This window comes from Rhincodon typus, chromosome 6 (assembly GCF_021869965.1).
Source record: "Rhincodon typus isolate 14 chromosome 6, sRhiTyp1.1, whole genome shotgun sequence".
NCBI classification, from domain to species: domain Eukaryota; kingdom Metazoa; phylum Chordata; class Chondrichthyes; order Orectolobiformes; family Rhincodontidae; genus Rhincodon; species Rhincodon typus.
This window is the reverse complement of record NC_063337.1, coordinates 61,779,404-61,792,760: the sequence shown is the minus strand read 5'-3', so window position 1 is coordinate 61,792,760 and position 13,357 is coordinate 61,779,404. Positions and strand designations below refer to the sequence as shown.

The 13,357-nt window shown below is 42.2% G+C and overlaps 1 protein-coding gene across 13 annotated transcripts in view; it reads right to left on the bottom strand.

Moving 5' to 3' along the window:
• The window catches only part of LOC109933193 (centrosomal protein of 63 kDa-like), a 124,428-nt gene that overhangs the window by 6,658 nt on the left and 104,413 nt on the right, over positions 1-13,357 (bottom strand). For 12 of the 13 annotated variants that reach the window (XM_048597588.1, XM_048597597.1, XM_048597596.1 and 9 more), the window contains one exon: positions 7,778-8,096. In XM_048597588.1, coding sequence (XP_048453545.1) covers positions 7,778-8,096 — 319 coding nt within the window. Of the gene's footprint in view, positions 1-1,978; positions 2,210-7,777; positions 8,097-13,357 lie in introns of all 13 variants that reach the window. The other variant, XR_007262213.1, reaches the window with a different exon arrangement.

The window sequence follows — 13,357 nt, the reverse complement described above, 5'->3', positions numbered from 1 at the left end:
CCCGAAACGTCAGACTTCCTGTTCCTCTGATGCTGCTTGGCCTGCTGTGTTCATCCAGCTCTACACCTTGTTATCTTGTATACAGTTAATGGCAGGACCCTGAACAGCATTGATGTACAGAGGGATCTTAGGGCTCAAGTTCGTAGCTCCCTGAAAGTGGCCACACAAGTAGATAGAGTGGTAAAGAAGGCATATGGCATGTTTGTCTTGATTGGCTAGGAAATTTAATACAAGAGTCAGGATGTCATGTTGCAGCTTTATAAGACTTTGGTTAGGCCACACTTAGAGTATTGCATTCAGTTCTGGTCACCATACTACAGGAAGGATGTGGAGAGGGTGCAGAAGAGGTTTACCAGGATGCTGCCTGGATTAAAGGGTATGAGCTATAAGTCTAGAAAATCTTGGGTCGTTTTCTCTGGAGCAATGGAAGCTGAGGGGACACTTGATAGAAAAATTATGAGATGCATCAATAAGGTTGACAGTGAGAATCTTTTTCCCAGAGTCAAAATGTCTGATATTAGGGGGCATGCATTTATGGTGAGAGGGGGAAAGTCTAAAGGAGACCTGAGGAGCAAGTTTCTTTTTTCTACAGAGAGTGGTAGGAGTCTGGAACATATTGCCAGGAATGGTGGTTGAAGCAGATACGATAAGGGAATTTAAGGGACTTTTAGATAAGCACATGAATATGGAAGGAATGGTCAGATATGGACCAAAGGCAGGCAGAAGGGATTAGTTTAATTTGGTGTCATGTTCGGCACAACATTATGGGCCGAAGGGTCCGTTCCTGTGCTGTCCAGTTCTATGTTCTATTATCCGTACATGTAATGTGGGAATCACTGGCTAGTGCAGCATTTGTGGCCCATCCCTAATTGCCCTGGAGCAGGTAGCAGTGAGCTGTCTTCTTGAATCTTTACAGTCCTTGCGTGTAGGTACATTCACAGTGTTTTTAGGAAGGGAGTTCCAGGATTTTGATCCAGCGACAGTGAAGGAGGAATAATATTGTTCCAAATTAGGATCGTGAGTATCTTGAAGGGAAACTTGCCCATGGTGGTGTTCCCATGCCTGATCCCTTTGTCCATCTTGGTTGTAGAGTTTGTGGTCCTAGAAGATGCTGGAGTCACATCCAGGTTGCAGTGCATCTAAAAGATGCACACTGCTCCGACTATGTGTTGGTAGTGAAGGGAGAAATGGTGGATTGAGCGTTAATCAAGGCAGGCTGTTTTGTCTTAGATAGTGTCAATCTTCTTGAGTGTGGTTGGAGCTGCATTCATCCAGGCAAGTGGGGGGTTATTCCATCTCATTCCTGACTTTTGATCAAAGCTGCATGGCCACAGCGGATCTTAGACATTGACACAGAAGTAAACAAAATCAAAGGGAACATAGGTCATGAGGTGCATTTCTTGCCTCAGAATTCGAAGTCTCTGACCTGCCATTGTAGCTACCATATTGATATGACTGGTCTAGTTCATTTTCTAGTCAATGGTTTCACAGGTCGGCGCAACATCGAGGGCCGAAGGGCCTGTACTGCGCTGTAATGTTCTATGTTCTATGTTCTACAGGATGTTTAGAGAGTGGGAAATTTGGTGATGACAATGCCATTGAACATCAAGGGAAGAAGGTTAAATTTTCACGTGTCAAAGATGGGCACTGCCTGGCTTGAATGTTACTTGTCGCTTACTAGCCCAAGTGCAGATATTATCCAGGTCTTGTTGCATATGCATATGAACTGCTTCAGTATATAAGGAGTCAAGAATGATGCTGAACATCATCAGCGAACACCCCACTCTGACTTTATGATAGAAGGAAGGTCATTCATAAAACAGCTGAAGATGGTTGAGCATAGGACACCACCCTGAGGGATTCCTGCAGTAATTTCCTGGGCCTGAGAACATCAAACTCTAACAATGACAATCATTTTCCTTTGTGCAAGGTACAACTCCAAACAGCAGAGAGATTTCTCTCTGATTCCCATGCTTACAGTTTTGTTAAGATTCCTAGATGGTATGTTGATTGAATGCTACATTGATGTCACAGATAGTCACTTCCACATTACTTCTGCAATTCACCTCTTTTGTCCATAATATACATCTAGGCTGTAATGAGGTCGGCAGTTGAATGACCCTGGCTGAACCCAAAGTAAGTGTCAGTGAGCAGGTTGTTATTCTGGGCGAATGGATGCAGGAGTGATAACTGTTTTTGCTGTACTGAGCTGAAAAATAATAGAAAATCAAAAATTCCAAGATTATGCTCAACAGATTAGCATGGTAGATGACGAATCACAAATAGAATCTTGTGTTTTCAGCAACTAATTTCAATGAAGTTGCAAGAGAAAACTTCTTCACAATTGAAGGTTTTGTTTTATTTGTTCACAGGGTGTCAGCACTGCTGGCTAGGACAATGATTGTTGCCAAGGCAGCAGTTAAGAGTTAACCACAAAACCAAAGAGCTATGGATGCTGAAAATCAGAAACAAAACCAGAAATTGCTAGCAAAGTGCAGCAGGTCTGGCAGCATCTGTGGAGAGAAAACTAAATTAACATTTCAAGTCCAATGATCCTTCTTCAGAAGAGTTAACCACATTGCTGTGCATCTGGAATCACACTTAGGCCAGACCATGCAAGGATGGCAGATTTCTTTCCCCAAAGGACATTAGTGAACCAGAAAGCTTTTATGACAATTCACAGTGGTTACATGGTTGCTATTAGGGGAGAGAATCATAGAATCATACAGTACAGAAGGCGCCCTTAAGCCCATCAAGTCTGTACTGCCAGAAATACAGTACTACCTATACTCGTCCCACTTTCCTGCACTGGTCTCATGGTGTTGAATGTGCACATTTCAAGTGCACATCCAAGTACTTCTTAAAAAAGTTGAGGTTTCCCACATCATCTGCCCTTCTCATACAGTACATTCCAGACCCCTACCACCCTCTGGGTGGATGAGTTTTACTTCAAATCCCCTCTAAACCTCTCACCTTTCACTTTAAAATTAAGCCCCCTTGTTACTGACGTTTCAACTAAGGCCCTCTTGACGACTTACTTTTCTACTTAACATTGTACCATTAGAACTTTTAGCTACCGTACATATGTTGTCTTCATCCAAGTCATTGATATAGATTACAAATACATGGAAGTCCAGCACTGATCCATCTGGCACTCCTAGTAATAACTTGTAAACCTCAAAGTGACCTATTTATTCCCTATTTTCTGTTTCCAATCCTTCATAGAAGTTCACAGAATCCCTACACAGTGTGGAAACAGGTCCTTCGGCCCAACAAATCCACACCGACCCTCAGAGCATCCCATCCAGACCCATCCCCCTATAACCCTCCTAATCTACACATTCCTGAACACTATGGGCAATTTAGCATGGCCAATCCACCTAGCCTGCACATCTTTGGACTGTGGGAGGAAACCAGAGCAGCCGGAAGGAACCCACGCAGAAACAGGGAGAATCTGCAAACTCCGTACAGACATTACCCAAGGGTGGAATCAAACCTTGGTTCCTGGTGCTGTGAGGCAGCAGTGCTAATATAACTAGGCAATTTTCCATATTGTCAGCTGTTATGGCTGTACTGCAACAGCTTAGCTATGGGCAAGAGAAGTTCCAGAACACAAGACTTCAGTACTATTGCTAGAATGTTGTCAGGGCCCATAGCTTTTGCAGTATCCAGTGCCTTCATCTGTTTCTGATGTCACATGAAGTGAATCAAATTAGGTGAAGATTGGCATCTACGAGGCTGGGGATCATCCAATTAGCAGGTCTTGCTGAAGAGTGCTACAGCCTCATCTTTTAAATAATACTCTCCTTTCCAATTGTTTCTGCCAAAGTGAACGACCTCATATTTTTCTACATTATACATCATCTAACAATTTTTTTGTCCAATTACTTAATCTGTCTCTCTCCCTTTTCAGATTCTTTATATCCTCCTTACAACTTGTATTCCTACTTATCTCTGCATCATCTGCAGATTTGGCCACAATACAGCCTGTCCCTTTACAGAAATCATGAAGCAGTTGAAACCCCCAGCATTGATTCTTGTGGCACTCCAATAGTTAGTTAGCCATCTTAAAAATGACCCATTTATCATGAATCTCTGTTTCTTCTTACTTGGCCAATCCATTGTCCATGCTAATATGTTGCCATGGCACCAAGAACTCTTACCTTATGCAGTAACCTGTAAAGTAGCACCCGAAGGAATGTTTTTTTGGAAATCTAAATTCACTACATCACTGACTCCCCTTTATCCACTCTGCTTCTTGTGTCACTAAAGAAGTCTAATAAATTTGTCAAACATTATTTCCCTTCACAACACCTGTTGACTTTGATGACTAAGACTAATCATTCAGTTTTATGATTCACTAAATATTCTCCTACTACCTCATTAATGATGGATTCAAGCATTTTCCCAACAACAGACAGTAGATTAAATGGCCTGTAGTTTTCTGCTTTCTGTCACATTAATTTCTTGAATAGAGGAGTTAAATTTGTGGCTTTCCAATTCTAGTGAATCTAGTGAATTTTGAAAAGATTGCAACCAATGCAACTGTTATCTCTGTAACTATTTCCATTATAAGACCTCAGGATGCGGACCATTGGGTTCAGCAGACTTGTCAGACAATTTTCTTGTAAATGTGTTTGTTTTAAGTTCTTCCCTTTTGCCTCAGGTTTCTACTATACTAGGGATGCCTTCCATGACTTCTGTATTGAAGACTGATATACTTGTTCAAATTCACCACAGTTTTCTTCTTTCCCATTATTAATTCCCTGGTCTCACCTCCTCTAAAGGACCGGTGTTTCTTTTCAGTGTTTCCTTACTTTCTGTATACTGTGGAAGCATTTACTGTCTCATATCTATATTTCTTGCTAGGTTTCATATATTCCAATTTCTCCCTTTTTAAAAAGTTATCCTTTGCTGTTTTATTTAAATTTTCCTAAACAATTAAGTTACCATGAATCTTTATAACAACGTAGGTCTTTTCTTTCAATTTAGTACTATTTCTAATGTGCACTGCTAGCCTCAGATGGTGTATCCTTCTTGGACAGTCTTTATTTTTCAATGGAATACATTGTTCTTGGGATTTATAAATTAGCTCCTTAAATGTCTGAGAGACAGTAAGAACTGCCGATGCTGGAGTCAGAGATAACACAGTGTGGAGCTGGAGGAACAAAGCAGGACAGGCAGCATCAGAGGAGCAGGAAAGCTGACGTTTCGGGTCGGGACCCTGCTTCAGAAATGCGGGAGAGGAAAGGGAGCTCTGAAATAAACAGAGAGAGGAGCAATGGGGCTGAGGAAGGTAGGTGGCATGGTGATAGTTGAGTGTAGGTAGGCAGTGGTGGGGATTGGTCAGTGAGGTGGGAGAAGCAAATAGATGGGCGAGAAGAGAAGATGGACAGATCTAGGAGGTCATCCCTGCCTCCTTGACCTGTCCATCTTCTTTCCCACCTATCCATTCCTCCCACCTCACTGACCAATCCCCACCACTGCCTACCTGCACTCAACTATCACCATGCCACCTACCTTCCTCAGCCCCACCACTCCTCTCTCTATTTATTTCAGAGCTCCCTTTCCCCTCTCCCATTTCTGAAGCAGGGTCCCGACCCGAAACGTCAGCTTTCCTGCTCCTCTGATGCTGCCTGTCCTGCTGTGTTCCTCCAGCTCCACACTGTGTTATTCTTAAATGTTTGCCTTTGATTCCTCTTCATCTTATCACTTAATCCATTTTCCTATTCCATTTTAGCCAATTTCCTACCCTTGTAATTATTTTTATTTCAGTAGCAGAAAACTCCTGAGATCTATATTGCATATGGCGCCGAATAGAAATCTATAATGAGCATTGATTCCACAGTCTAATTGATCAATGCCTATGAGTTACAGCCCTACACCTCTTGAGTATGGCAAATACGCTAAGAACAAACAGTTTACTCCACCAAACCCAAAGTAACCATTGGTTTGGCGATTGGAGTCCACACATCACATCGTCCTGAATTGACATGCATTATCACCAGTGATTAATATCAAATAATTATTGTATTTTTAAGTCAGGTGAAAACCCTTACTTTGTAATAACAACATTTAGTGGGAATAGTTAAAAATAAAGGATGTTCTTCATATCTATTTACTTTTATGAATGATTATTAGTTTTTAAATCACTAAGTTTGTGTACAATTCTTACTGGGCTAAATCTTTCTTCAGTGCTTGAATTCTTTGTGATTCTGAAACATATAGTATCTATGTTTTTACTAATGCTTAAGTTTTCAAAACCAACATTGTTTCAGAACGAATATCTTCCTTAATACTTAGAATCACAAAATAATACAGCACAGAAGGAAGTTGTTCAGCCTACCATGCCTTTTCAGGCTCTTCGAAAAACATGTAAGTTAGTCCCTTGCTCCATCCTCATAATTCTCCATGTATTTTTCCTTTTTAAGCATTTATTCAATTCTCCTTTGGTGGTTACAATTGCATCTTCCTCTACTGCCCTTTCATGCAGTATATTCAAGATGCAGGCGGATCAACAGGCAAAGGTCACACAGATTGGCAAAAGAATTACTTCATTTCCTATCCCTCATATTATGGACTTTTATGTATGACTCCATCAGCTCAGTGTCACAAGAAATGGTCCACCCATCAACTAAGACATCAGGGGAGCTTGCTCAGGATGAAATGGTCACCCTGCTCTGAGTATACTATCCAATGTTGGACTTTGCGAAAAAAAGATTGACTTAGAGTCATAGAGTCACACAGCACAGAAACAGATCCTTCAGTCCAACCAGTCCATGGTGGCCATAATCCCAAACTAAACTAGTCCCATCTGCCTCCACTTGACCCATATTCCTCCAAACATTTCTTATTCATATATGTATATAAATAGTACTTTTAATGTCCCAAAGATGTTCACAGCCAAAATATTTGAAGTGAAACCAATGTGGAGCATGGTCAAATACAGCAGTAAATCTTGGCAAGTTTGAAAATATAGCAAATATGAGTAACAACCAATCCAGCTATCTTTCCCTTTACAGTTTTAGAAATAAAGGTTAGTCAAGATACCAAGATAATTTTCCTAACATTTTAAAAAAAAACTTTATTTCACCTATTTTTCTAACCGACCTGGATGCTACCGCTGCACCACAAGAGGGTCCCCAAGACAACACTTATATTTTTTAATTTTTATTTTTATTTAACCTATTTTTTCTAATCAACCTATTCAGAGAGATGTTATTACACATCTCTGGAGCAGGTGAGACTTGAAACCTGGTCCCTCCGTCAAGTTGTAGAGACTCTACCACTATTTGACAAGAGGGTCCCCAAGATAACTCTTCTACCTATTTTTTCTAATCAACCTGTTCAGAGATGTTATTACACACCTATGGAGCAAGCGGGACTTGAACTGAGACTTCTTAGTCCAGAGATAGGGACTCTGCCTCTGCATCACGAGAGACACTCTAAGATAACTCTTCTTTTCCTTGAATAGTTATGGATTCCACCTGAACAAGCACACAGTAATGCTTCACCCAGCGAGCAGTATCTCTGTTAACGCACATTTCCTCAATGCTGTTATATCACTTTGATAACAGTATTTGAATTTTCAACTTGGAGGTGAACTTGCTGCCATCAAATGAATCTGTGCTGGTGCTCCTCCTAGCCGTCAGTGCACAATGGCACCTCCCTGACACCTTGAAGAGAAGGCTCACCTAGAAGCTAAGCAAGGTGCTTCATCCCTTCTTGCTGAGTTTGTAAGATTAATATACAAGTTCTTAAAATCATAAACACTCACCGGAGCCAGGAAACTCTCCTCAGGATGGATGCAGGTTGGAGAAATGTCAGGGATATTTACACTTGTGATATCACTGCTATGCCAATAAGAAGTGCTGTTAGCTGTCAATAGTTTTGAAGAAGTTGGCTTCCTTTCTGGTGAGTACTCCCTGTTTTTTTTGCCTGCAAATCCAGGTACAGAATTTCTCAAGTTATTTTGAATGCTGTAGCCCTTCTGAAGGTTCCTAATTTTCCCCTCATAATGATGTATAGTTTCATCTAGTTTGATTTTCATTGTGTTCATTTGTTGTTCATTTTCTTGTCGAAGTTTCTTAACTCTCCTAAAATTCTCAAAACAGAAGTAGACATAACTTCATTAAATTTCTCACTGATAAAATCCAATTGTACAATTTCTTTTTCCAAGAACACATACATCCTCTCTTACCAACACAAGCCTTATTAATGCTTTAAAAAAGTCCCAATTCTCCTAAAAAAGAGGGATATGATTTTACTGCTGGCTGCCATCCTGCATCTCACCAAGTGGCATTCATTACATATAATTTCAGTGAGTTAGTGTGGCTTATCCCTTGTTCATCTTGCAGAAATAACTGAACAATAGATGATCAACTTCTTTTTACATGGTACATATAAGTGAATAAAATGATCCAAGTATAGAAAGTTGATTTATGCCTTTTTACCAAGCATCATTGAGGCATCCTAACATCAGCTATGTCAAAATAGGCAGGACAATGGTCCTGAAACCTTGGCTTTGTAACAGGAAAATCAGTGCATCAACCTATTAAGCCTTTAAGAGATCTTGCTCAGAATGAAGTGGTTATCTCACTCTTATCCTGTGCATGTTCATTAGGAGTCATGGACTATATAAATTTGGTAAAAAGTCTGTGAATCAATTGTCACAATAGCCCATCTGGTACCCATCATAAATGCACAGAATGAAATGAAATCTGCCTTCATTACCTGGTCTGACCTACGTACGATTACAAACCCAGAACAATGTATTTACACTCAACTGCCAGGAGAGGTAGTAAGATGTCAATTAGGGACATTAATAAGTCAATTGATATCTATTATCCCTGACCCCACCACAAAATTTGTGGCAGCTCAGTGATTAAATATGTCTCCAATGCCCTTGAAAAGATACGGAGCAAAAACCTGTATTCACCCATAGCATTCTATATGGTGGGGTAGTTGGTCTATCTTACAATCAGGCACTCTGCCAGATTGAAAGACCTGGCTTCAAGCAGAGAGTTGACTACTGAAAACCATGCACCTGCCCTCGCCTGATCCCTTACCCTGTGATCCCCACCTCAGGATCCTTATCCTGCTTTCAACAACCACTGCCTGGTGTTCCTCCGTGATCCTGGGAATCACATGGGAGAAGTACTGCCAGCAGCCATTGACACTAGCTACTGAGTGGTCAGCAATTCTTGTCGGGTGATTTTTGCCACTTGGGACCTCAACTGTGTTGAAGGCCTAATAGTGGCCAATTAAGTGCCTGAAGGGTGCCTGATTCCATCTGGCCTAACCCATGGGACTGATGGGTATTCCCCCCTTGTTCTCTGACTGGAGCAGAGATCACTATTGGCCTGGCAGAATTCTGGATTGAGAGTTTGGGCACAGCAAGATCAGCTGTCTTCTCCTTTGTCATGGTCTAAAAACTTGTACCTTACTTTCGATGAGTTTCTGTCTCAAGTAGGTCATATGAATTTATCTCTGGACAGGGTTAACAGGAGGTGCATTTCAAACAATTACATTTTACCTCAGATTAATGGAGGCAGTTTAACACATGATAATCTTAAGAAGTCCAGCAGTTCATATCCTTCCGAAAGCGTGGTGCCCAGAACTGGACACAATTGAGGCCATCCTGTTATTTAAGTTCGGCATAGCTTTGTTGCTTTTCTACAGTATGCGTCCATTTACAAACTCACTCTCCCACATGCCTTTCTAATGTTTTCTCAAGACTTTCAAGCATTTGCTCATGAATACTTTGAGGTCCCTATACTCCTGCACTCCCTGTGAAATTGTATCCTGGTAAATCTCACCTGCACCTCTTCAGAACTTCCACAGCCTTCCAGTAATGTGGCGACTAGCATTGAATGCAATACTCTAAATGTGGCCTAACCAAAGCCTTTTAAAGCTGCAACAATATATCCTGACTTGTACTCAATGCCCTGACCAATAAAGGCAAGCATGCCTTTTCATCCAAGTCATTTATATGTATCACAAATAGCAGGTGTCCCAGTATGAATCTGTATACCACTAGTCAGGGACCTCCATCCAGAAAAACACCCTTGCATCACCACCCTCTGCCTTCTATGGGCAAGCCAATTCTAAATCCAAGTGGCCAAATCACTGTGGATCCCATGCATCTTAATCTTCTGGAAGAGCCTACCTTGAGGGACTTTGCCAAAGCCTTACTAAGATCTATGCAGACAATATCCACTGCTCTCCCATCATTGTTCACCTTCGTCACCTCCTCGAAAAATTCAGTTAAGTTAGTACAAAGCCATACTGACTGCCCCTAATTAGGCCATGGTTTTCCAATGAGTGTAAATCTTATCCCTAAGAATTCTCTCCAATAGCTTTCCAAACACTGATGTAACACTCAACAGTTCATAATTTCCTGGATTATAACTAATTCCCTTCTTGAACAGAGGAACAACATTAGCTACTCATAAATCCTCAGAGACCTCTCCAGTGGCTAGCAAGGATACAAAGGTCCCAGCAATATCCTCTCTTTCCTCTCTCAATTTCCTAGGGCAGACGCCATCAGGCCCTGGGGAAATATCCACCTTAATGATCTCAAGAAACCCAACACCACTTCTTTCTTGATCTTAAAATGCCCTAGCATATTAGTATGCTCCACACTAATCTGACTATCCACCATGTCCTTTTCCTGGGGTGAATACCGATGCAAAGTACGCATTTAGGATCTCGCTCACATCCTTCGCCTCCAAGCACAAGTTCACTCCTTTAACCTTGAGTGGTCCTATCCTCTCCTTAGTTATTCTCTTGTTTTTAATGTATGTGCAGAATGCCTGGGGATTCTCTTTAACCTTACTTGCCAAAGGTCATTTCATGGCCCCACCTTGTTCTCCTAATTCCCTGCTTGAGTTCTTTCCTATTTTCTTTATATTCCTCATGGCCCCTGTCCGATTTCAGTTTCCTAAACCTTACATATGCTTCTTTTTCCCTGTTGACTAAATTCACAGCCTCCTTAGTTATCCAAGGTTCCCTTATCTTGCAATCCTTGTCCTTTAGAAATTATCATTTTTTATTTATTTATCCGCAATTTTTTTGGGGGATAGTGGGAGCAGACAGTATAAATGGAGTGTCCCAATCAGACTGACTGCCAATTTTAAACTGTATATGGCAGTGACTCCTGTCTCAAGCTGGCATGATTCTCTTTATATACACAGATTAAACTTTGATAAAAACAATGCAGGTGAGACTGAAACAATGCAGTTTCAAGTCACCCCTCCCCAGCATTCTCCTGGCAAATGTCCAAGCTATTGAAAGCAAAATGGATGAACTCAGATCTAGACTTACCTTCCAGAAGGAACGGAGAGATTGCTGCGTGCTCTGTTTTACAGAGACATAGCTCATTCCTGCTATACCTGACTGTGCCTTGCAAGCTGAGGAGTTCTCTATACATTGCATGAACCACACGGCATCCTCAGGCAAGGCAATGGGCAGAGGGGTATGCCTCTTAATCAATACCTCCTGGTGCTCAGACTTGGCGACCCTGGTGAGCCACTGCTCCCAGACCTAGAATACCTTACAGTGAAATGCTGACCCTACTATCTGCCATGTGAGTTCACCTCTACCATCCTGACAGCAGGCTACATACCACCCCAAGCGGAAGTGAAGAATGTTCTGGATGAAATTTACTCCGCTACAGATATTCTGGAGACAAAATTCCCCAATGCCTTGTTCATCGTGGCAGGTGACTTCAACTAGGCCAACTTCAAGAGGATGCTGCCAAAATAACAGTAATATGTCTCCTGTCCCACTAGAGTACCAAACATCCTTGGCCACTGCTACACAACCATCAAAGACGCATACCGCTCCATACCCTGTCCACACTTAGAAAAATCGGATCACAATGCTGTGTTCCTCCTCCCGGCTTACAAGCAGAAGATGAGGTCAGTGGATCCTTCACGGAAAGTAGTACAATGCTGGTCTGAGGCAGTGGAAGAGCTTCTATGGGACTGCTTGGAATTGGTGGACTAGACCATATTCAATAATTCAGTGGACAACATAGAAGAGTACCCCATCACCACAGACTTCATTAGCAACTATGTGGAAGACTGCATGCCAAAGAAATCAATCCATGTGTTCCCCAACTGGAAAATTCACTGACTATTGAAGACCAGACTTGCAGCATTCAAATCAGACGACACAGACCTATACAGAAAATCCAGACATGACTTCTGCAAAGCCATCAGAGGTGCCAAGAGTCAATACCAGACCAAGTTAGAAGCCCAAACCAACTATATGGACACCTGCTGCCTGTGACGAGGCATACACATCATAACAGGATATAAAATGAAGCAGAACAAGATAGTGGACAAAAACACATCCCTCCCCGATGTGCGCAATGCTTTCTAAGCTTGGTTTGAGCAGAATGTCAGTGGTGTAGTGTCACCTGCCCCAGCAGCCCTGGGCGCACCTGTTCCCTCCATCATCGCTGCAGATGTCAGATCAGTCTTCCTGCAAGTCAGCCTGAGGGAAGCGACGGGCCCGGATGGACTCCCCACCTGTGCACGTAGATCTTGTGCAGATCAGCTGGTAGAGGTATTTGCTGACATCTTCGACCTCTCCTTGCTATAAAACAAAGTCCCTATCTGCCTCAACAAGACCACTAGCATCCCAGTACCAAAGAAAACATATGCAACATGCCTGAATGACTATAGCCCAGTGGCTCTGACCTCCATAAACATGGAGTGCTTTGAGAGGCTGGTCTTGGCCCACATCAACTCTAGCCTCCCAGTCTGCCTCGATCCCCTGCAGTTTGCTTACCGGCAAAATAGGCCCACAGTGGATGCCATTTCTCTAGCCCTGTAGTCATTCCTGGAACATTGGATAACAAGGACACCTATGTCAAGTTCCTATTTATTGACTACAGCTCCACCTTCAATACCATAATCCCTTCTAGACTAATCTCAAAACTCTGAGGCCCGGGTCTCGGCTCTGCTTTCTGTAACTGGATCCTCAGCTTCCTGACCCACAGGCCACAGCGAAGATAGACAACAGCATGTCCTCCATGACAGTCCTCAACACTGGCGCATTCTCAGCCTCCTACTGTACTCCTTGTACACCCACAATTGTGTAGTCAAATTCTGCATGAATGCCATCTACAAGTTTGCTGATGACACCACTGTGGTAGGATGGATATCAAACAATATTGAGTCAGAATTCAAGAAAGAGATAGAGTGCTTGGTGTCATGGTGCAATGACAACAAGCTCGGTCTCAATGTCGGCAAAAGAAAGGAACTGATCATTGGTTTCAGGAAGAAAGGAGGAGAATGTGTCCCTATCTACATCAATGGAGCTGAGGTGGAGAGGGTCATGACTGTCA